The following is a 25,979-nucleotide window of genomic DNA, read 5'->3' as shown; positions in this document are numbered from 1 at the left end:
ATGGGTCTGTGGGGGATCCTGAGTGGATGGAGTTCATCAGGCGGATGGTGTCCTCAGTGGAGATTGGGTTCCAGTCGTTAAGGGTGTTCACGGGGGGAGAGTGTTCAGCATATGGTTGGGTGGGTTGGTCTCCGGGTTGGTTGTCGAAGCTATTGTGGATGTCAGCAATCTTGTTGTGGAAGAATGAGGCTAGGGAGTCGCAGAGGGCTTGAGAGGGGGTGATGTAGTTGGAGTTGGCCGAGGGATTGGAAAATTCCTTGACGATGTTGAAAAGTTCCTTGCTGTTGTGGGCGTTGTTGTCAAGTCGATCCTTGAATGCTGTTTTCTTGGCCTTTCGGATTAGTTGGTGGTGAGTGCGGGTAGCGTTTTTGAAGGCGTCCTTGGTGCTGGTGGTTGGTTTTTTTTTTTTCAGGCCTTTTCAAGGGAGCGGCAGAGTTTCTTGGACTTCTTAAGATCATCGTTGAACCATGAGGCCTTCTTGTTGCCAGATTTGCTTTGACGTTTTTTCAGTGGAGCTAAGGTGTCGGCGGTGTTGGATAACCATAGGGTGAAGTTGGCAGCGGCTTGGTCTGGGTTAGAAGAGTGGGCTGGGGTTTTTAGAAGGAGCGATGAGGAGATCTGGTCGATGGTGATTTTGTTCCAGTTTCTAACAAAACCTGGTTGGTTGACAAGTCAGTTGGACGCAATTAAGGCATAAAGCAGGATCTGATACCATGGTAGTAAAAGGGAAGAGGCATGATTTTGACCAGATGACCTTTAGTCCTGACAGTGCAGCAAACTGGTAAAGGTCAGGGCCACCGCATTCGGGATAACGGGGATATCCCAAAGATACAAGAGCAGGTCATATGCATACAGGGAGATCGAATGTAAACTGTCACCCAGTGGGGTCCCCTGATCCCGGCCATGTGCACGAAGGGCAAGCACCAGTGGTTCTATAGCCAAAGAGAAAAACAAGGGAGATAGCAGGCTTCCCAGGCAGGTGCCTCTGTTAATCAAAATAGGGTCAGAAATGAGGGCACACATTTTTATCCTGGCATGTGAGAGGGTATAAAGTAGCTTAACCAACCAAATAAAGTGCCTCCCTAGTCATAGCACCTCTAAATAAAAGCCCTAGGGTGACCAACTGGCATGGGTGCAAAGTCAGGACAGTGAGTGTAAAAATTCAGGACAAAGGGTCAAAATTCAGGACAGAAGGTCAGAATTCAGGACAAAAAAACTGGAACAAAAGGTAAGCTTTACAGACGCATCAGAAGATGTTGTGCAATGTTAAATAATAAATAGACAACCAACACAAGCACAAGTCAGAATAAGTTCATATTAGGTTGAGACAACCTTGCACTGCATCTGTTGTGTGTGCGAGTGAAACTTAAACACCTGCGTTTAAATATTAAAAAAAAAAATGTAAGATCAAAGCTGAAGGCTTCTCAGATCTTACATGCCTCTTCTCCTCCATTGACAAAAAAACCTGATCCAATCAATCATCCCAAGGGGATGTGTTGTGTAAAAGCTAAGGGGGCTCGGGGACCAGGGTAAACATGAAAATAATAACAGCACAATTGCAGCAACTTTGCACTATTAGAGCAAAATAAATAAATAATAAGGGACAATTGTATTTGTACCATTATCACTGCTTGTGTGAGACAGTTTAAGAGGTTAACAGTGGATGCACCTGCATAACATGCCAAAATGCAACCTCCACCTCCCCAGAGCTTGACCCCTGGTGAGGTGACAGGATCCCTCAAACAAAAGCAGTTTGTCATACCCTGGGCTCTGGCAGGAGGAGGCCCAGCAAATGCTGTCACTGCGCAGACAGACCCATTATCATTCTGTATTTGATAATTAGGCCGACATACAGAATGATAATGGGCCAATAGCAGCCTGTGCCAGGTCGGGGAGGGGCTGCTGCAGGCCAATGATCACTACAGGAGCATGAGCTGGCCCCTACAAGGAGAGTTACAGAACTCTCAGGCTGTTCGCAGGGGGACAATGTCTGAAATTACGGACCAAAGGTGTCCGTGACAGAATTCCTCATGGACAACGGACAAGAAGCCCAAACAACGGGCAGTCAGTGAAATATAGGGACAGTCGAGGGAGTCAAATCCTTTCCTCAGGTCCAGCACAATGCAGTCATCCTGGGACCAGAGGTGTGGAGCGTATTCCAAGATCCGGAAGAATCTCCGCAAGTTGAGTGATGTACTGCGGGCCAGAACAAACCGATTCTGGTCCGGATGCACCAGTGTAGGAGAGAGGATGTGATGCAGAGGCCATAGCTGCCGCCTTGGCAGCTGGGGATTCTGGTTTGGGGTCTCAACGTGAGCTCAACATCCTGTTGTGAAACTGGGGTAAAGTAACAGGGGACAGGAAACAGAACTGGGGTGGAATGGGCTGACTGCAGAAAGTGAGAAAATCAGAGGGAGAATAACAGAATGGGGAGACAGTGGAGCAGACTGAGGGGAAAGCAGCCAGTTTCAGGGGGAAAAGAGGCAAACTGGAGGAAAGTGGGCAGGCTGAGGAAAAAGGCAGCAGACTTTGGGGAGAATGGGCATTCTCTGTTGTGCTCATGTGGACTCGGTGGAAGACCATGCAGATTGAGGGCAAAGCGAGTCTACTTGGGGAACAACCTGATAAACGTGTGGAAAAGCAGGCAGCCATGTGGGAAAGCAGGCAGCCAGATTGAAAAAAGGACAGACTGGGTGAAAAAAGATTATCAAAAACTAAAAGAAAAAACAAGTCTGGCTAAAGGGAAATCAGGTAACTTGGTTGGAGAACCAACAGACTATGTTAAATGTGGGTTGACTCAGGGGTCAGGGGTGGAACTGGAAAGCTGGAGGAAGGGAAAGCCTACAGGCTGCAAGGAAGTGGGCAGATTTGAGTGGGTAACAAGTAAAATGGGGTAAGCGGGTACAGAAGGGAAAAAGCAGGCAGGCTGAAGGGAAATGTATGTAGAGTCAGGGGAGACAATTAGACTAAGGGGAAGCAGGCAGGCTGAGGGCAAAGTGGTAGACTTAGAGGAGAATCAGGCAAACTAGGATGAAAATGGATAGATTTGGGAACTGAGAAGTCAGACTGGGGGTAAGCAAGAAGTTGGAGGGAAAGCAGACAAACCAAGGGTGAATAAGCAAACGGGCTAAAGTGGGAAAACTAAGGAAACAGGCAGGATGAGAAGAAAGTGAACAGAGTGGGCAAAAGCCACTAGGCTCGGAAAAAAAGTGAAAGTGAACTGATTCGGGTTGGAAATTGGCATATTGGAGGAAAGCATGAAGGGTGAGTGGAAAGTAGATGCACTGGGGTGAAAATTGACAGACTGGAAGATAGTGGGTAGGGTGAGGGGGAAGCCAGCAATCTCAATGGTAAACAGTTAAGCTTCTTTGGTAATTGCACAGTTGACAGCAAAATCACGCACATTTCTGCTAGTTTTCTAGCAGTTGGGTAAACAGTGATGTTTCTTTGCTATTTAATAGTCCCCAGACAAATAATGCCAAGGGTCTCCTTTTTATCTAGGTGCTGGTAAATAACTTTGGATAAATTGTGCTCAATCGCTGCTATTTAGGCAGCAGGCAGGTAAATAGTGAAGTTTCCTTACTATTTCCACAGCCAATAGTCATACCTTACATATTTTCTGTTATTTAACCAGAAAATAGTGATGCATCATTACTATTTACTCAGTAAATGGCCAGAAGTGCATATGACTGCTTTTAGTTACTGTTTTCATGGCTGTTACCCAAATAGTGCCAAGTGTCTTCCTTTTTAGTCAGAGGTCAGGTAAATGTTTCTTTGCTATCTACACAACTGCCAGCTAAACAGTGTGCAATCTCTACTATTTAGCCTGTGGTGGATAAACAGCAACGTCGCTTTGCTATTTGCAAGGCCTCTGACTAAATAAGAAATAATGTCTCCTACTTATCTGTTGGCCAGCTAAACAGAGAAAATGCATTATTTACCTGGAAGCCAGCTAACCAGCTGACACCTTTATTTATTGTAGCCACTCTTGTACTATCTCACACAGTTTTGCAGTCAGATGGTGCCAAGGATTGGTAAAGGATTGGTCTCAAGGTTGTCCCTTAAAAATACCATCATCTAGATTCTCAAGAAAAGTGGGCTCCTAGTATTGAACATTTGCTATCAAAAGATATATGTCTCCAGTGAAAGTATCCTTTATTTGTATCACATGCACCCTTACTCTGTTAGACCCACACCCTATTCCTTGATGGGGATATATTGCCCAATGTTTAAGTGTCATCCATTAGAGCACCCTGCAATCTATGCTACAATCACTCTACACAATCATGTGGTACACTGGTTTTGTTTATAAAATTCTGCTTACAAGCAACATTTCGTTCCACGTGTTCAATTTCCTGGGTATTGCTAGATTATAGCCCGTGCTCTCTTGTCCTTCGCTACCTACTAACATTTCCTGGAAATCCATGCTGTATGTTGCATCTTCCTTGGAGATGGGCAAAATTATTTATCATCGCCAATAATATCTGCTGAATTCACTATCTGCTGTTGCCCCACCTTTTTCCTTTCGTGCTGTATCCCTCCACCATACCCTCTTTCTAAATTTTCCTTCTTTCAATTCTCTTGACCCATTCAGAAGTTCTGTTTTATGCTTTTCTACTTCTCCCTCTCCCCTGTGCCAGGATTCTTCTGACTTCTTCTCCTTTATCCCCCTCAGACTGTACTTTTATTGTCCATTTTCTTTTTCCATTTGCCTTTTCAAGCCCTGCCTTCTCCTTTTTGCTTTTTCATTACATACTCTTTTTTTCCCTTTTAAAAACCTATAATGGTATTCTTCTTTATAAATGATTGTTTATTTAACAATACTTTAAATTCCTATTGTTTTAGAAATTATATTACATTTTCATGTTTCTATTTATTTTCCAAGTTATGCATTTCAGTCTTAGTTGTGGGTTGGCTATGGTCATCATTTAATCAGTTTTCTTTTTATATAATTTGGTTAACCGTCAACTTTACATTTTTGAGCTGACCGTTGGTCATAATCATGAGATCAGCTATCTATGAGTCTTACTCCCAGTAAGATAGCACTGTACTGTTTTAACACCTGTTTATGGTTCAAAAAAGGTTTTATTCAGATTTCCAAACAGCAAAAATAATAAAAATACAAAAGAAACATCAAGCAAATTCCACACCAACCCCCTCAATATTCCCCAGACCGATCATCTTTTTGGGCTCACAATATTCTTGATAGTAACGTCACCTTGTGTGTACATTCAGTCAACAAACAGGATGGAGTGACCAACATTTCCTTACAAGAGATCAAAGATCTTTCACTAGTATGCCATGAACTGCAGTGCTTGCAAGGTGCTTGGGCAGGTGAGTTCTCTGCAGTCCTTTGGAAAATACCCCTGTAGAAGGCCCACACCATTTGAACCCATTGTCCTCCTGCTCTAACCTCAGAATAGCAAAGGTCAAGTTTTCCATGGCAAGTATGTACCATAGTTTGTGATACCTATCAAAGACATGTGGAATGAGACTCAACACCCATTTGGCTAACAGTGTTTGTGTAGCTGTTAGTAGGAGGATCAAATTGGTTAACTTACAAACCCTCTTGACTGCCCCCAATTTTTCATAAGGAATCCAACCCAGCAGAATACTCATTACTGATCTGTACCCCCATGATTTGTTTAATTGCCTCAATGATTTCTCTCCAGTATCTTTGCAACTGATCACAACTCCGGATCACTGTTAAAATATCGAACCAAAACATATTGTGTGGACAGAATGTTGTGTCAAAAATATCAAGGACTAACATATCGAGAAGGTAAGTGCAAAGGTAAACATAGATTTACTATTTTTAACTCCACTTCTACGTACCTTGAAGATATATATATACTGACAAGGTACATATGTGTGGAGTTATATATAGTACAATTTTTCTTACCTATAGAAACTTACCTTTGCAATATTTTTGTCCTCAATATTCTTGACACAATATTTTGTCCCACAAGATTTATGGTTCCGATATTCTTTGTAAACACCCATAGCCCCAGAGAATAAGAGAAATGGTTCCTACTTACCTGCAAACCGTACATCATTTCCAACACGTTTATATAGGGAGACATTGCTGCTTTATTTATGATCCAATTGTGAAATTAGACCTGGATAAAGGCCCGTGTGAGATGGGCAGTATATAAAGTTGGAGAGTTGAGAAACCTAATTAACAAATCAAAAATGTACTTGACATTATTTTTGGCTAGCTAATTGTAGGCCTTTAAAATTTTATTTTTCTCCTGCTGGACATCTTTGCAGGCGGGGCTGCTCGAGCAGGGGGAGGATTGGTGAGCTAACTACATGCACATGACTGTTTGGCTGGCCGTCTCGGGCTGGCCAAACAGTCATGCGCACTTTGCATGTTCTCTGCCCTGGCTGCAATACAGCCTGGGCGGAGAACATGCCCAGGCTTCTATTCCCTGGCTTACCGACGAACCACTGCACTTAGACCAGACCACTCACAAAGCTGCACTGGTCAGGTGAGCCTAGATGCTTCCTGTTCCGGTCCGTGCCTGATGCAGCAGAGTGACAGAGGAGAGACGCAGCAATAAGGTACGTTTTCTTTTTTAACAACACCATTACTCTTTCCCCGTAACCTGCCACCCCCGTTCTGTGCCACCTGCCACTCTTAGAAATTGAAAATGGCGTTGTCAAAAGAGTTCATTATTGAAGAATGAATGAGGGTTTGGAGAATGCAGCTCTTACTAGCCACTTCTCATTTAACTTGGACATCCGACATCATTTCAGATGCACTCGCATATGGTTAATTTCCAACTGATAAGAGGAGAGTGATCCAGCAGTCAGTGCTTGGGTAACTGTTACATGAACCTTTCAAGGGAAGAGGCGCACATGTTCAAATGCTTGTCTACCTAATCAGTAGGCTTATATTGATTCACCTAACGCTAGAATTGACCAAGAAAACCACCAAAGGACATGATATGTATCAAATTGGAGTTGCCACCTTAGTACAGAAGACTGAGTGTACATTGCCAATTTCTGTAGTGGATATATTGTTTTAATTTCTATTGAGCTTTTAAAAATATTCAGAAACATTTAACATGTAGCACGAAGTTTTGCTTGATTTCTAGCTAGACACATTAACTAGCAGCCTTTCATGAAACTCTAAAAAATTTAGGTTTTAAGACAGTACCTTCTTGCACTGTACACACTGCATAGCAAACTGCTTCTCATAACAGGGTACACAGAAGTTCTGATTGTCTTTGGGGATGAAGCTCTTTGTTCCGATTGGCTGCTGGCACCGCAGGCAGATGAAGCAGGTCTCATGCCAGCTGCTGCCCTTGTATTCCATTTTCCGAGTCCCTTAAGGGAAAACAAAAAGAACAATAATTTCCACACTGTGTTCTGTATATGGGGTCTGGTCAATGAAATATACCTGGTGGCATCTGTATACCATACAGTCTTTGTAGTTACATACTGTTAAATGTTGGCTCTGAGAATTTTCAGGTTACAGAGCATGCAGAGTTTCAAGGCTCAGATCTACATACACCAAAAAACATGTATCTTTGAGAGGGCTAGGGAAACACCAGAGCTTGAAACGCCTCATTAAAGATGGAAGATTTTGATATACTTGTATTTCATTGCTTTGTAACATCTAAGATTGGTATGAAACAAACTAGTGACATTTTTTGTTCTTGTCTGTAGACATCTACAGCTGTCTTTTGGCAAATAGACCTATTGTACCCAATATAAACCTAAAGTGGGTTTTGTGTCCTCCTCTTGCTCATGATATCAAGACTTTCTAGTTTATCTCAATTCCCTGTTCCTGATTTGATGGCTTTCGTCCTTCTTCTTGCATTTGTCCCACCCAAAAAGCAGTTCAGTCTCACTGTGTTTTTATTTGATGTATGCACCCTTCCATAACTGACGTCAAACCCTGCGCCACTTGCGGGACTATTTTTTCTTTCTCTATTTGTGTCTTTCTGCTCCCCTACAAATTTCTGCCCCTATTCTGTTTATTGAAAATTAAGGCACCCATCTTTAGCTGATGACACGCTCCTTGCACTGCACGCTGCTGTATGGGCAGGCAGCCAACATAAAATGGTCATGAGGAATCATGCAGCTGCAATGAAACTGGCTGAAAAGACAATTGAGATCCATATGCTGTAGTTCCTCCCAGTGTCATGACTTGTCATGCAAGATTGTCCAGCTTTCTGGTTTAGTTACTTACAATTACTTTCATAGACCATTTTAGAAGTAGTAAAAAAGGTATACATCCCTTCAATTTGAATATTAATTTCCAAATTCCTCAATTTTTCATACTTTTCTCACCATCCATATTTCTTTGGGTAGGTAAAGCAAAATACAAGTCTGGCTAATATTCGTGAAGCATACATATTGTAATATTGATTAGAAATAAAATTCAAACACACAAACTTTATCCCACCTCATCTAAATCAGCGGAGTGACTGGCTAATTCTCGTTTAAGAATCTTACTCCGACTTAGGAGCTTTTTCTTACTGTTTTTTTCGTTTAATAGAATTGCAGCCCATGCTCCGGTATACTCCTGTACCATAAAATGTCCTACAGTAATATGTCTTTCCTCACATTATGAATTTGTATTATGTCACAGGGCAAAAGTGTCCTACCTACCTGACTCATTTATTTTACGGCACAAAATAATTTTTTGCTATAACGACTTACGGTCAGCTAGGTTTCCAATTTGAAAACCACAATATTTAAGTCTTGGCTTAGAAACTGGCCGCATAAATATGTAAAAGTAGCCATAATCAACTTAATTACCAAAATAAAATAGATCATTATCTGCAATTCTTCGTGCAACTAATTTATCAGAGATAGAAGCTGACAATGAGAAAGAGAGTGTGCATAACAAGACCAATAGTAAAGGTCTTGATCAATTCATAGACACTTCTGGCTCCACCCTAATTAATTCCATTGAGGTAGACTATGACAACCAGAGCAAGCTTCTGAATTGGAACTCAGCTATGTCAATTGCCCTTTTCTGATATAAGGATCATATTAGGGCACCATAAGGTAGAAATGGGTTGACCTCGTATTCATGTAATGAGTGACGGTTATATGCCTCCAATACGCACCCTTCATATCGCAGATTTGATACCTCCCCTTTATGAATTAGTCTCTTATTTCATAATAAATGCATGAATGCAAGTGGTTCAATGGAATGCCCAGTCACTTTCTTACCTGGCATGATAGTCTTCTTGCACTCGATGCACTTCGAGGAGTACTCATTGGAGTAGCATTCGGTGCAGAGCAGATGCTCCTCCTTTGCAGCAAAGGGCTTGTCCACCAGGGAGCGTTTGCACTGGAAACAGTGGAAGCAGGTTTCATGCCAGTGTCGGTCTTTATAGGAAAGATCCTGTAGGAAACCAAAGCAGGGTTGTGATTAAAGATCAGCAGCTCCTAGAGTTAGGACCAACATTATGGACAAACTAATAAGTGCTTTTAGTTCTGCTGATTACCTAAATATCAAAAAAGGAAAATACATTGCATATGCTAAAAGGAAGAGCTAGAACCAAACTCTAAATTGAATATTTGGTCCATTTACAGGACTAGCAGCATTTATGCACTCACTACCTGCAACCATAATATATGTTATTACATCCCTTGTATTTACTACCATTATTTGCGCACATCTTTAAACAGGCAACAACTGTACTGCAAAACGAGCAGGGCCCTACTTTCAAAGCTCCACTAAAAAGAAAGAATTTGCATGTTAGCTTACATTTAATTAGCATTTTTGGCACAATGGCCTTAGCAATTACGATGGCAACACAATTTTAAATATTGGTTGGCTCAGTTGACTCAAAACTTACCCGAACTAGTTTTGTATTATTGGACAATCATATTGGTATTATTCAAATGACTTTACATTAGTGTTCTGGGCTCCCTGCTTGCTAAAAACAAGATAGTAGGTATATAGCCATGCTGAATTGAATAGGTCATGTTTGATGTTTTTTCTGTCTATGCACAGGAATATTCACTATGTTTAGATACCAGCCTACTTTCATGCACTTCTTTTACCTTTCAAACCCGCAATTAAGCAGGTGATATTCTGTTCTGTCCTCATAGCCTAATGGGAAAAGTGAGTAATATACTCTGATTACCAGCACAGATGGTCTCATGTTCTGCCTTTTTTTTAGAATGTGTAAACAAATGCAGCAGTCTTGGAATACACATACCAGTAAGAAAGAGGCCAGGGCAACAGGAAGCACTGATTTGCTTTAGTGAAATATCCCTTAACTAAAAAAACACAGAGTTTACTTTGGGAAAAGACTCCTTCCTCTTCCCCCCTGGGTATGCCACAGGCAGGAGGAAATGATGTCTGACAAGCTAATAATTTGCACTTTCATTTTTCCATTGCACTCTAAAAATAAATGTAAATATTTGGAGATGATAGTGAAACCTAGTCCTTTAACTGGTTTCATTCTTGATTGCTTTGCTAATGGAAAAACCAAATATTTTGTGTATTTAAATACCAAGAACATGAGCAGCAACTTTTCTCATAAGAGACATCATCACAATATAGACACCTGAATATTCACTCCCAAAAACACTGATGCTCTCGTCACCGGAAAGTAAAACTCTCTATCTTTATTTAGATTAAAGTGTGCTTGCGTGAGGTTATTTAGTAGGGATCTCTATCCAATAAGATTTTTACAGAGATTCAGCAATAATACTAGAGGCAAATCATTCTTCCTTTCCAGAAAACCAGAAAGCAAAAAAACACCAGAATCGATACAAATATATGCTGTACTGTACTGCTGTCATAAGCTAACGCACTTTCAGCATGTACTTGATGGTTACCCATATATTCCAGAACAGGGAAAATTACATAAGGAACATTTTCAGCTTTGCCTGAATGCTGCTAATAATATGAGTTTCAGTGTGTCATTGTCATGAATGCTGATTGAATATACCAGAGTACTGCTCAATAAACCAATACATTAATTAATGGTGCTCCTACAGGCAATAGTTGTTTTCAGACTGACACAAAGCATTCACCTCCTGAAAACATGGCGAGCTCCAAAACATCCACATCCTCTTTAGGTTAGGGCTGATATCCTCCTGAAATTGAGGGGTAATCAAAAAACCTTCTCATTTGCCTCTTGGCTTACTGCCTTCCCCCTGTGCTATTTTACACAACACTCCACATTCACCCACACTCCGCTTCGGGTAACCATCTTCAGACATGCACTGTTCAATCTCAGACCATCAGACAAGCATGAAGCAAGTAATAATGATCTTTTCAAGGACAATTTCCTTAATGTTCTTACATTTACCAAACCATGGCCCACTGTTCCTTTACTGCGTCTTTACCTTCACAACTCCTAAATCTTTTACCAGCCGACTTTAACACCTTAAGTGCTGCGCCCGTCCAATGGCCGGCGGCACCACTGCCTCAGGAGTGCTGCCGTCGGCCATTGGACGTTCCAACTGCACCTGCGCAATGGAACGTTCAGCACTGGAGCTGGACGTTCCATAGCCGTTAAGGTGTTAATATTCTCTTGTAGAACAGAACTACGGGTCCTGAAAGCAGTGCTGCAGTGATTCATTCAACTGACATTCAGTGACAATCATCACTACTCCAATATACATTTACTTCGCATGCCCACATGTATTTTCTTGTCTTTTCCCTGTTCTTCAGTTAGCCACCAGCCAAAAGAAGCTATTAGATTTCCAAAGACCTTCCTTGACTAGGCACACTTCATGCCATCTCTCATAACCCAGGCCCTCAGTATAAGTGACCTAAACATCCGAACTGATGATCCAATGAAGATCTATATTCTCTATGCCTTAAACTGCACCCCACACATCCTCGACTCCACCAAATCCCAAGGCATCGACCTTAACAAAGACCTCTCCATGTATAAACACATCAACACCTCACCTGAGGAGCCAACCATCCGTTGCATGTCATTAGGAAACTAAAACATTTCCTCCTGGCTGACCTAAAAAGTGCAACCCAGGCACTTGTTCGTCCGAAACTGGACTATGGTAGCGCTACCCTTCTGTGTCTCCTGAAAACCTCACTTGAGCCTCCTAAGGCCACTCCTAATTCTGCAGCCAGGCTCATCACGGGGTCTAAAAAAAGTTATCACATCACCCAACGTACGCGTGCTGAATTGGCTGCCACTTGAGGCGAGGATGTATCTCAAAATTGCTTGCATGACCCATTAAGTGTTACACCACAACACCCTTTCCTACCTGGCTGTTAAACGGACCCTTTCGGGTGGGAACAGATCCTCCAGAAGAACCAGCTCCTTACTGCTCAAGCTACAAAAATTCAAGAAAAAGAAAACATACTACCATTCCTTCTTCGGAGTGGCCCCTAATATCTGGAACTCTCTCCATATGGAGATCGGAAGTAACTCCTTCACATCCCTCTTCAAGAAAGTTGCAACAAATTTCCAATTCAGCAAATTCTTCTCTTACTGATGACCGGTCTCGCCACCACTCCCTAGTTCACTCCACCCTATATTTTGATGGCTGCCTTCCGACACTCCACTACCTGCCTGAATCTTGAACGTATGCTTCACTTCCCCCTTCATTATTCTACACATTGCTACCACAGGATGCTTGTGCTTCTAATTCCCCGACTCTAGCCTAGTTCCCCGATGCTGCTTCCTTCCTCTTTAACTATCTCAGTACTTTTTTGTACTGTGCGGATCATACTCCTCTTTGTATACTGCCGATTGTTTCGGCCATTTTTACACTTTTATGTTACTAGAGTACTGCTGCTTTTCTGTTTATATACTCCCACTATCCCAGGAGTACTATTTATTTAAATTTTCTCTCTCTGTACCTCTTGCTGCTGTTTTCGTTCCTACCTCGTAAAGCTCCAAGCTGCTGTGAACTTAATTGCTAAGATGCCTTGTGCCTTCACTTCCTAGGACTAATCTATGCATCTACTTTCCACCTCCCTGGCTACTCCCTTTTCATAGCTACCTCTGGACTTTCAAACCTCCGGTATGCTACTGTACTTCGGACTCTTCTTCTAGTCAATTGTTGTGTATTTTTATCTGCATTTTATGTAACTCTGGTATGGGCTGCTATCTTGTTCCTTTTTCCTGGCATTCCCCATTTGCAATTTTACATTTACTATATATATATGTATGTACCCTTTATGCCCCTCTGTTATTATTGTTGTGCATATTTTTTACCTCATGTTGTTACTACTGTGCATATTATTTACCATTATTATATTTATCTTGCATTTCTACCACTACTCTATATATATTGTTAGGTACCCCTTTTGTACCTCAGGTTATTTTCGTTGTGCTTATTTTTACTGTTACTATATATATTTCTAAGCACCCACTATGCACCTTATGTTATTATTAATGTGATCACTCTGTAAAGCACTGGTAGCGGTCGCTCCCAGCTCTCTTTTGGTATCGTTGGGCTGCGCTCTTTGTTCAGATCTGCTCTTCAAAAACCTGCTAGCTGCTGCCTGCCATAGCGCTGTAGTGAGATTAGCATTGTCGAAGTATTAGAAATATTTAGAGCGCTTTAATTGATTTAAGCACTGTGTTTACATTTTGCATTTCATTTGTCCCAGTTGTAGCGCTATCTGTGTTGCTTTGTCTAGATAGTGCATTGCTTGCTTTGTGCCTCGATAATTGTAGCGCTTTCAGCACACATTGCCTAAGCTCTTTAACTTGTCTTTGTGCCCCAGCCTGTCTCTAGTTTCGCTTTTGCGGCCATTTTAGTTGTTGTTGTGCCTCGGACCCGGTCCTCTACAGCCCGCCCCCGCCTCCCAGCTGACCCTCCCTCCCACTGACTGCATAGCCCTGCTCCCAGCCTCGGAAGCGCTGTGACCGTCCTGATGCTCTCAGTAGCGGTCGCTCCCCTCGCTTCGATCACACCACAGCTCTCCATTGGACGGACCACAGCTGCGTCCACTTCAGCTACAAAAAGAAGTTATGTCGTACTCTCGAGAAAACCTGGAGAAAAAACCCAACCACTGACAACATGACCACCTTCAAGGACGCCACACACAAACACCACCAATTGATCCGATCGACCAAGAAATCAGCATTCAAGGATCGACTCGACAACAACGCCCACAACAGCAAGGAACTATTCAACATCGTCAAAGAATTCACCAACCCCACGGCCGGAACAAACGACATCACTCCCTCCCAAGACCTCTGCGACTCTTTATCCTCTTTCTTCCACAACAAAATCGCCGACATATATAACAGCTTTGAAAACCAGTCCAAAGAACAGGCCACTCCACCCACCCCCGAACCAAAACAGCACCCTCACAACCTTTGCACATGGAACCCAATTACTACTGAAGACACCATCCGCCTGATGAACTCCATCCATTCAGGATCGCCAACCGACCCATTTCCCCACCACATTTTCAACAAAGCAGACTCCATCATCGCACCCCATCTCCGCGATGTCATCAATTGTTCTTTCAACTCCGCTACCTTCCCAGAAAGCTGGAAACACGCCGAACTCAGCGCCCTTCTGAAGAAACCGACAGCAGACCCCTCTGAGCTTACGAACTAGCGCCCCATCTCACTCCTCCCATTCCCTGCCAAAGTCATTGAGAAATCCGTCAATAGTCAGCTCGCCGCCTTCCTTGAATCCAACAATTCCCTCGACCCCGCACAGTCCGGCTTCCGAGCCAAACACAGCACCGAAACCGCCCTCATCGCAGCTACAGACGACATCGAACGCTACTGGACAACGGAGAAACAGTTGCCCTCATCTTACTCGACCTCTCCGCTGCCTTCGACACAGTCTGTCACAGCACCCTCATACAACGCCTCAGCAACGTCGGTATACAAGGAAAAGCTTTGGACTGAATCATCTCATTCCTCGCCGGGAGAACCCAAAGAGTCCGCCTCCCCCCATTCAAATCAGAGGCCACCGAAGTCATCTGCGGCGTACCACAAGGATCATCACTCAGTCCCACCCTCTTCAACGTTTACATGAGTCCCCTCGCATCCATCGCGCGACAACACAACCTCAACATCATCTCCTACACAGACGACACCCAGCTGATCCTCTCCCTCACCAAAGACCCAAACACAGCTAAAACCAATCTACACGAAGGAATGAAAGAAGTAGCCGAATGGATGAAGAACAGCCGTTTAAAACTAAACTCGGACAAAATGGAAGTCCTCATTTTAGGATAATCCCCCTCTGCCTGGGACGACTCATGGTGGCCACCGGCACTGGGTAAAGCGCCCAGACCCACAGACCACGCACGCAACCTGGGCTTCATCCTAGACTCCTCCCTCTCGATGACCAGACAAGTCAACGCCGTCTCATCTTCATGCTTCAACGTCCTTCGCATGCTCAAAAAAATCTTCTGTTGGATCCCCACCGAAACAAGAAAAACAGTCACCCACGCACTGGTCACTAGCCAACTGGATTATGGAAACACCCTCTCCGCCGGAAGCACTGCCAAACTACAGAAAAAACTCCAACGCATCCAAAACGCCTCAGCCAGACTCATATTGGACATCCCCCGTCAAGCTCACATTTCCGGTCACCTGAAAGACCTCTACTGGCTCCCAGTCAACAAGAGAATAACGTTCCGTCTCCTCACCCACGCACACAAAGCCCTCTACCACCAAGGACCCGAATGCCTAAACACACGACTGTCCTTCTACACACCCACCCGCCATCTACGATCATCCAATCAAGCCCTCACCGCAATTCCGCGCATCCATAGATCCACCATGGGAGGAAGATCCTTCTCCTACTTAGCGGCCAAAACCTGGAATTCTCTCCCCTCTCACCTCCGCCTTACACAGAACCACCTCTCCTTCAGAAAACAGCTAAAAACCTGGCTATTCGATAAGTAATGCACACACCCTCCCTCAAGCGCCTTGAGACCCTCTGGGTGAGTAGTGCGCTATACAAATCCCTGAACTTGAACTTGAACTAGCTATATAAAACTCACAAATAAATAAGTCATTATGAAATTGGTCTCCTCATCTACCCACTTTGCCAGTCATTGCCTCAACCTCATCTTTCAGACAACAGACCACACAATTTTATATTTTTTATTGGTATCTTCTACTATTCCTGTTAATTATTCTCTCAGCAACTTGTTCATGAATGGTGAGTTCATTATTACAACAACAAACCTTCACTCTCATTCTACAGAAAGCGCTAAATATCAAATCCTACCTCTCTTGGCCAAGCCATCCTGGCTTTGCACCTATTGGTAATCATGCTCCTGCTGATATCCTAAAGCCGCTTGAGAACAGTGAACAAATGCATTTGATAAATTAGCTCCATAGGTTAAATCAGCACATTCTCCAAATGTCCATTTTCCAAGGATTGTTCAGTTACTTTGAGGAATTAAATAGCATGGTTGTAGATGAGAACAAAAATACAAAAAATCCGGGCTGGAAAATGATTTCAGATGTCTACAAGAAGGACTCTAGAACTAGAGAACAACATTGAGCAAGAAAAAAAGAAAATACTGCAACCAGAAATTAGAGCAATTGATCTCCAATTAAAAGAATTTTCAAATCTTAGATAAATCTTTTACTAATCCTGACGGCCTCTTGCCTGAACCCACTTAACATAGCTGAACCAATTACTCCCCACCCTAAAAAAAAAAATCTCGATGACTGATGAGTTCTGTACACCCTACTCTTTCAGACAAGAGCTCTAGAAACACTCAAGAAAGGGAGAGTGAATGGATGGGCCATCTGAATGTCAAGTGCAGTGGGCAGCTCAAGAACGATGAGCATAGACAACTATCAATCATTTACTGCTGCAAGTGTGTCATCCAAAAGTGAGATGAGCACAGACAATCAGTGATACGTGGTGCAATAGTGGCTACTGAGTGCATAGCAGGACATTAATTTCACAGAAGTCTTGAACATTTCTGTTGAGCATTTCTTCAGCCTCAGTGGCCTACAGAGGCATGGAAATTTAATTTCAAGCCTCTGTTGAGTTTGAAGCTGATTGCTTGTGCTGATCTAACTCTTGGATGACACATTTGCAGCAATAAATAAATGGTAGCTATCTCTGCTCATCCTTCCTAATCTGCGACTGCATTTGACACAATGGACTTTAACCTGCTTCTGAGTCTGCTGAAATTCGTGGACAATGTATCAGATCATGGACTCACATAGATCTAGTCTTTCTTGTCAGAACAGACACAGTGCATCAAGTTAGAAATCTTTTCAGTAGGTAGCGGCCCCCGGTACTGGAGAATGCCTAAGGGGTCAACCCATTACCCTTATTATTCAATGTCTTTATTAAACACTCTCCCTGATTTTAAGGGGCAAATTATTCTCATTCCATTCACACAGTGATGACATGCAGATGTATCTGCTTGCCTTTGGTCCCAACATGTAGACACTAGGGTCATGTAGATATATCTGCCTTGCCACTGAGCCCCTGGGTGATGTTTGCTTCTGGAGACATGGTCGAAAAGAAGTGTCTGCTTGAATGAACTTCAGTAGCCTCAAGCTGAATGAATGCAAATCGAAATCTTTTAACTGGGTTCTAGTTTTCTAACGCAGTCTTTCAACACTATTCCTCAATACCCTACAAAATGATGTGTCCCCCCCCCATGTGGGTGATTTAGGATATTGAACTTAGTTTGTGCATGCACATTGAGACAAGCATGTGGTCAGTATCTTCATGGGTGAGGCAGCTAGAACAATATTTTCCATTCATTCATTGAATTTTACCGCGAGCATTTTGGGCAGAGGAGAGTGAATCGTGCAACGGAAGTCGCCCTGATGGTCGGGCAGAGTTAGCGGTCTTTAAAAACTATCCAACTGACTCTCCATGGAATCGCATCCCGGAACTGATATATATCTTGTATAAGCAGAACAAGTCCCTTTGCAGAAAGAAAACGTCTTACCATATTATCTTGAACAAGGAAGTGCGGAAACTATTAACTGACTAGGAGCCAGACTGATTTATGGAAGACCTTACATGTGCTACCATAGAGAACTGATTTATCGTTAAGACCGGCCCACGTGTTCTACCAAGAACTGGCTCTTTATATATATCCTGACTCTCCAAATCGGTCGTCTCAGATGAGAATAGGAACAAAGAAATAGGAAATATCTGTTTTTACCGTCCCCTGATATCTTGGAGTGAATTGCACGAAAGAGGTCCTGAGGAAGGTGGCCTAGAGCCGCCGAAACGCGCGTTGACCTGGTGCAGGGGTCTCAAATTGGATCTTGAGACCCAAGAATTGGCGTTTAGACTTTGCCAACTTAAACTCAGTTCTTCTTTTTTCCCTTGATGGTGTGGTTTGAATGTAGTATGGGTGTGAGAGTGTTAGTATCCTGAGGTTGTGTGCATATTATCAAGTGGTGTTTTCTTAAGTAGTTTGTGTCATATGATTTTGTATATATTTATAATTATTTTGTGATATTTGTCTGTAATTGTTAAGAATCATGTACTTTGAAAAAATACTCATAAAAAGTGTATCTGTGATGAAATGTCTTTTATACATTTAACAATAAGGAAATTATATAAAATGAAAATAAAATAAGTGATAAAATAAAATATGTCTAGAATATCTCTGTCGCCAAGTTTAAATTAATAGGATGTATACCAATGTTCCCTCTAATTATTTTCCTCTGTGTGCGGCAGTGGAGGGTCTCCGTGCACTGCAACCAGGGCTATGTGCGCCAGGAACCAGACCACGCGCGTGTGCAGCCCCAAATGTCACTCTAAATGTTTACTTAAAAAAGTGAAAAGATGGTGCATTTTCACACATACAGCGCCACGTTAAGGGTCTTAAGGCCGGTTTGCAAATTGGATAAGCACGCCATGACATGAATTGGTTACACAGGCAAGTACACTTCAGGTTTAGAAAAGCACAAGACTCCAGCGGCGGTACAATCGTATGAGTACCATACCAAAGACATCTCGCCCACACACCACCACCATCTGAATGGTACCTTTAGCCACCCAGTTGGCCCTCTCAGCAATACCATTCCTTTAGGGGGTTGTTAAGAGAGGTGCGGTTGTGCCCAATACTGGAGAATGCTAAAGACCCTACATTTCTAGGGAGGTCAACTGCATGCCTTATCGATTATGATCACTGACAGAACTCCTTCATGCAAAATTTCCTTCAATAGACCAACTGTCGCTCTGGTGGTAAACTCCTTCATAAACATTACCACCAGCCATTACTGCCGCAGACGGAACCTGGAACACCAGAACTGACTGTGTTCCACATTCCTCCAGAACACAGAGAAAGCCTATGCAAACACAGTCTTATAGGACTTAACATACAATAAAAGTCACAGGCTTATTTTAACTCCAGTGTGAGGAAATGAATGGCTTTCAGCAACTAAGAACGACTGTGGAAGAACAAAGGAGCTCCCCTGGTTCATAGAATCATCGGATTCTTGTTACTACATGACTGCCGCGCATTAAACATACCGTCCAATGCCATCATATTGAGGAAGGTAGATTTAATGCTGGAACTGAAGATGTTCATAACTGGAGAGGTCCGCTGTATAAAAGCGAAGTTTATTAAGAAGATGCCAAACTGGGTTGCAGGATCAAAATCGAAATTGGAGTAGTAATCAATGAGCAGAACCTTGCTATAATTGCAGATGTGTGCCCCTCTAAGGAAGTTGAATGCTACACCCCATAGAGCACACGATTCTGTAATCGAGCAATTGCCAGAAAAAATTATAATTCTGCATTGGAAAGGATACAACTACCTCTAGAACACGGAGATACTACTTACATATGAGCATTAGATTAAGTCATGAGCCAAAGATGACACCCTCAGTTTCCTCATATCGATTCTGGCAGGTCAAGCCTGCGGGCGGTGAATGATTCTAGTTGCATCAAAAATATAGTATAGCTTTTTTTTTCTTTTACCTAAACCTTCATCTATTGTACTGAGTAGCTGATGACTTGTTACTAAAAGTCAGGAAATGAGTAGAGGTAAATGTGCATAAGTCGTCAGATTTCAGGCGATAGTTGGGAAAATGGGGAAGTTAATGTTTGTTTCAGGCATATGACAAACAAATTAGGAGTAACGGCACAAACACGACAGACTGGCCAGTGGCATAGTGAGAACAAGGGCTGCATTTTATGTGATACCTGCAATGGCTACATTAAAAAAAATAGATTAAAGGAGATCAAAAATTAGAAAGCTAAAATCACTGCATCGAATAAACAGCTACAGTTACTCCACACTATTATTGGCAAAATTCAGGACACCACAGTCAGCATCTTCAGGACAAAACAATATAAATCATTAAGTCGGTAAAGGTACCAAATGACATCTGCAGTGGAGTAAAATCCCTTCTGGAATTAAAAAGCATTGCTGGAGAAGACACTTGCTGAACCCCCGAGAAACATGTTGAATGTTTACCCTAAAGTACAGAGCATACCTTCGATCTTTTCCATGAAATGCCCAGACCCTACATCCACCCACTGGAGACTGACAATCACGTTCAGCTTTAAACAACAGTCTGGCAGATGCATCAACGTAGATTTTTGCTATTCCTAAATAGCGATTTTTAAGGAATCGCTATTTAGGAATAGCAAAAGCCTATGCATGTATGAATCGCTATTAAAATAGTGATTCCTTAACATTCCTTAATTGCTACTCGCAAATTGCTAGTTACAATTAAGGAATGCTGTCCCATTCATTCCTATGGGCCTAGAGGCCCATTGGAATGTATTGGAGATTGCTTGAGCAATTTGCGAGTAACAGTAGGTACTTGCAAATTGCTCATGCAATTTCAAGGGTGCAAGGGTGTCAAAATGACACCCTGTTGCACCCCTGAAATTGATCTATCCACATATGTTGCACACACACATGCCCTAAGGGCATGTGTGTGCGCAACATGAAACTTTGAAAAATGCACAAAAGTGCTTTTTTCAAAGTTTTAGCAAATTACCATGAAGTCCAACTTCATGATAATTTGCTCCCCCTATTAGCAAATTCGCAATTTTTTTTACTTTCATGCATTGCATTTAAGGAATCTCAATTTGGGATTCCTTAAATGCAATCGCAATTTAAGGAATCTCAATTTAGAGATTCCTCAAATTGCGATTTTTGCATTTGGGATGATGCATCCCAAATGCAAAAATACCGGGAGCAAAGGGGCAGATTCTGAGAATCTGCCCATTTGCTCCCGGTATTTAATTTGATGCATATGCCTGAGTATGTCTTCGCTCCCCAACCTACTGGACAGACGTCTCATCAACCCCACTCTTGGCTATGACACTTTGCCCAGAAGCGAAAACACCATAATAGCATTTCAGTTAATGGCATTTTATTGGCGTATGTAACTACAGTTTTGTTTCTTTTAGCAGCTGGTTTTCAAAAGACACAAATCTCTAAGCCCATTTCATTATGAAAAGAGGCAAACACTAGAAGGAAAAACAAACACCACCAACTACTAAAACAGGTCTATTTGAAAGAATCTCAACTGTGGGGGCTACCCCTCTTTCATGTATATATCAGGGATGGTGCTGGCGCAGGGGTTTATGCTGCTCCAGACATCAACTGTTGCCATCGTCCATCCACCACTCACAAAAAATCGCAGCTGCTCAACAAATAGCATTGTTTTGTGACATATCAGGTTTGACTAAATAGTCTCAGACCTGTCCAGACCCATCACAGAGGCTTCTCTGCCATTCTCTCACCCCTCTTGTTGTAAGCCAAGGGCTGAGAACATTCAATTTGCACACCTATATTCTCTGCTCCCTGCTTCAAAACTCCCCTTAAAAAGGGTTACTCTATTCACGAGTGGCGATTAATATGGCTATTTAAACAAAAGCACTCCATCTCCCCCGCAGCCTTGTGTTATTACCAAACCAATACAGTCAATTTAAAAACACTGCGTGTATTTCTAGGATAATCTGTCTTGTTTGGAGACTTGCTGTATTGTTTTTGTAGTAACGCGAGGCTGCGGGGGAGATAGAGGGCTTTATTTAAGAATCCATTTTAATTGCAGCCCCTTCACGAGCGGCGATTAACATGGATATTTAAATAAAAGCACTCCATCTCCCCTGCAGCCTCGCATTACTACAAAAACAATACAGCAAATTTAAATCCACTCTATGCAAACTAGGTAACCCAGACACATCCAGCCTGCCGGTGTTATTAGACAAACTTATGAAACAAGGACTTTTTACATTCAAGATTTACAATCTACTATCAGCATCTACAACCCCTTTACAATGGCATATTGCCACGAATTGGAACATGGCAAAAGATTTGGCGCTCCCCCTTTTAAGTGAAAAATCTCCCCCATACTCGCAGATTTTGGATAATCTACAACGCATTTTGGATTGAAAAACTCCATAAACTAGATTGTATCGATTCACAGCTGTGATGGAATTGGAACTCAGAAATATGCTTCTACACTGCAAACACATCCTCCCACTCAGGGATCAGATTCAGAGTTTAATACGGATGTTGTTTAATAGTAGATTTACTAGAGATACCGCTAATGTATCACTTGGTATATTTGCATCTCTGACCACACCACCCCTCAATGCCGCAGTCCTTCTACTTATCAACCTGACGCTAATCTTGGACATCAAACTAATCTTATCAGAGTGAAAAAGTGCTTCTAACAAATCTTATCACACTTAGTAGGCATGGCTTTGTTTGTAAGAAGTGCTGATAACAATATTCATCATTCGGCAAACTCTCTCCTCCCCCACAAGATTATTTGGGATGTTCTACACGTCTATGTCCACTCACGCAAGCCACCCTAGAATTTCCATCATTATTGAGTCTTCCTAATCACATAGGGACTCCAACGCTTCCTCTTTGTTGATACTCAAACTTACAAGCTATTAGCTGGACATTGTCCGTTTCACTTGCTGTATTGTTTTTGTAGTAACGCGAGGCTGCAGGGGAGATGGAGTGCTTTTATTTAAATATCCATGTTAATTGCAGCCCCTTCACGAGCGGCGATTAACATGGATATTTAAATAAAAGCACTCCATCTCCCCTGCAGCCTTGCGTTACTACAAAAACAATACAGCAAGTCTGCAAACAAGGCAGATTAGCCTTTTTAAACTTGCTGTATTGTTCTGATAGCAACGCGAGGCTGCGGGGGAGATGGTGTGCTTTTATTTAAATGTCCATGTTAATCGCCGCTCGTGAAGGGGCTGCAATTAACATGGATTCTTAAATAAAGCACTCCATCTCCCCCGCAGCCTCGCGTTACTAATTAAAACATTACAGCAAAGAAAGGCGGTTCAGGGAAATACTTAAAGCAAACACCAAGTGGTCACAAGGAAACACTTAGCTTCGCTCCTTTCGCTGCCGTCTCCTGCAATCTGGAAATGCCCGATTTTTGCGCCGCACGCCTTTTAAAAGCGGCGGCGGCACGAATACTCTCACGGGATGTGCCCTCCGTGCCCTCTGTGCGCGCTCCACACATGGGACTGCGCGCTCGGGGGTAGAGAAGTGCGGCCGCGCGGCTTCTTGGGAACAGTGGTGTATACCAATATTTGAAGATTATGGCCATTGTTGGAACAATTTTTTCACAGTGATGATTACTATAGATGAACTCATCCTCCTCAACACAGGCAATAAGATAAAGTGGTTGTGCAACCTGAGACAGTTGGTTGTGCAACTGGGCTTAAGTGAAGTATGGTTGAGCCAAACACCGCCTCCCAAGGCAGTGATCAAGAAGCTCTATTGGGACTGGGTACAGGAGATGGCCATACGCAGAAGTGAAAGGGGCCCTCTCTCCCAGCGTTTCCTTGAGATCAAATGGACAAGAAAACTCGAACCCTTCCTTGATTATATAGAGAAACCACTGGACAGATCACTTTACCTAAAACTGAGGCTCGGGACCCTACCGGAGAATGACTTCTCTTCTGGGTGGAAAGATTCAGGTGTTCTACCAAAAGCCTGTCCTGGTTGTGCAGCCCCCAACAAGTCTGTGGCTCATTTTTTCTTTGCCTGCCCGGCATATAGGGTTGCCAGGAAGATATGGTTAAAACCACTATGCAAGGGGTTGGGCCTTAGCTGTCACAAAATGGCCCTACGGGTCCTCTGCACTGATACGTCCTCTATTGCTATGGTGTGTGGGGTAGCTAAATATTTGGGTCGTGCGTGGCAGACACGTACAAGGAGGTCCAAGTCTACCCCCCATCTAACCTAACCGCCAGTTGGCCCCAAGGCAGGAAGTGCCTTTTTATGCTTCTTATGACAACGGTTTTTATTGTATATTTTAGTAATTGTTTAAATTGAGTAGTAGGTGATGCTGTATGTTTACATAGGATTGGTGGGTCCTTGCATTTTTATCTTTTTAATGTACTGTATAAACTGTACACTTGTATCTTAGTAATTAAAAAAAAAATGAGTAGTATGGGATGATGTATGTTTACATAGGATTGGTGGGTCCCTGCTCTTTTTTTTTTTTGATGTACTGTATAAATTGTACACTTTTATGATGAATTTTTTATCAAATAAAGTAAACTACTACTACTACTACTACTACTACTACTACTATAAAAGAATTGGCGGATGGTGTTGTTCAAAGCTAAACTAGTTTGGGGTGGTTTACCAAATATCAAATTGAACAACTGTAGTCTGTGCAGAATGCAGCAGCACATCAGTTCTTACACCATAGAACGTTCATTAATGTTTCCACCAGCCATTGAACACTACATTGGCTTTAAGTGGGCAAACAATTCATCTTTAACCCCTCCGCCGCGGCTAGAATTCTGCGCCTCTGCGGCACATTCCGATCGCGGGCGTGGTCATGACGGCCCCCAGCCATCATCAGCACGCGCCCACCATGGTGCATGACAGCCGGGGTCCGTCATCAGCATGGAAGGGGTTATAATACTCTGCTGATCTACAATTTTCCTGTAGGCACTGCTTTAATATATCACTGGCTAAAAAGTGACCCAATATACTTCAGTCCAATCTTTGAGCTTACTTTAAATTGACTCCCTGATGGTTCCTTGTTCTTGAAACAAGTGGAACCATGGCAATACTCGCACCACGACAGTAGAACTCTTTGTCACACCACTAGATGATGAAGCAAAAAGACTATACTTATTTGTAAGCAATGTGTAAAAACACTTTTCTTCCAACCCCGGCCCTAGGGTCAAGCTGCTGAGCTGTTTTGGTTCTTCCACTTTCTCAGCGCAATATTGTTATTATTGCAGAATCTGTTTTCACTCCTACCCAACTAAGTCACTTCTATAGACAATCAGGTTTGAAGTGAGTTCCTGTCATGATATTTAATCTGGTCCTTACCTAGCTGTGCTGATCTTATGCGTTATTAAAAGTAACTGAATATACAAACACTCAGAAGCACGAGAGGCCGATTGTATGCACAGTGCTGGTGCCACTTTGAAAGAGGCTTCGAGTCTTAAAAGAAATCCTAAGCAATGCACATGAATTAAGTCAAGGAAGACTACATGTCCCATGGAACCTGAGGACAATCAGGAGGTTTGGAAATGGTGGCAGCCATCTTGAACGTTTAGAATATAGGTTTCTCATGGTCCAAAACATTTTTGCTAGGCAATCATCATCCATAGTTGCAACAGCTTGGATTTCATGGTCAGTATTTTGAAGCTTTCCACTCTTATTATGTTTGGTAGTCAACCAAAGACTGTACTGGATACAGAGAAGTATTCTAGGTTAATATTAGTGTTCAAGGACCTATGGCCTGATTTAGGGTTTGACGGATGGCCTGCCATTTGTCTAGCTGGAGGAGGACATTCCATATGCCACCCAGACTGCTGCCCTCCAAATTTAGAGATCACTGCCAGCCAGTAGTGATTTCTGTACCTTTAGAGAACCCAACATGATGGTGGCTCCTCTGAAAGTACCAAAAGGTTAATGAAAGGCTCCCATCGGTTTTGACTGCCACCCACCAAACGTTTTGTTTGCAAAAACCAATGGCTAAAGTGAGAGTTTGTTTTTGAAAAACAAATAACTAATGACTGCCATGCCCATGGAATGTTCTTTTCTGGGTATGATGGCCATTATTTTAATTTTTCTG

The 25,979-nt window shown here is 42.6% G+C and overlaps 1 protein-coding gene across 5 annotated transcripts in view; it reads right to left on the bottom strand.

The window, feature by feature from the left end:
* The window catches only part of FHL2 (four and a half LIM domains 2), a 404,990-nt gene that overhangs the window by 8,302 nt on the left and 370,709 nt on the right, over nucleotides 1-25,979 (bottom strand). For all 5 annotated transcript variants that reach the window (XM_086934671.1, XM_086934672.1, XM_086934673.1 and 2 more), the window contains 2 exons: nucleotides 9,193-9,367; nucleotides 7,163-7,332 (listed from right to left, as the gene is read on the bottom strand). In XM_086934671.1, the coding sequence (XP_086790797.1) occupies nucleotides 7,163-7,332; nucleotides 9,193-9,367 (345 nt within the window). The remainder of the gene's footprint in view (nucleotides 1-7,162; nucleotides 7,333-9,192; nucleotides 9,368-25,979) is intronic.

This window comes from Lissotriton vulgaris, chromosome 8 (genome assembly GCF_964263255.1).
Source record: "Lissotriton vulgaris chromosome 8, aLisVul1.2, whole genome shotgun sequence".
NCBI lineage: Eukaryota > Metazoa > Chordata > Amphibia > Caudata > Salamandridae > Lissotriton > Lissotriton vulgaris.
Note: the sequence above shows the minus strand (reverse complement) of the source record. Positions and strands in the feature narration are given on the sequence as shown.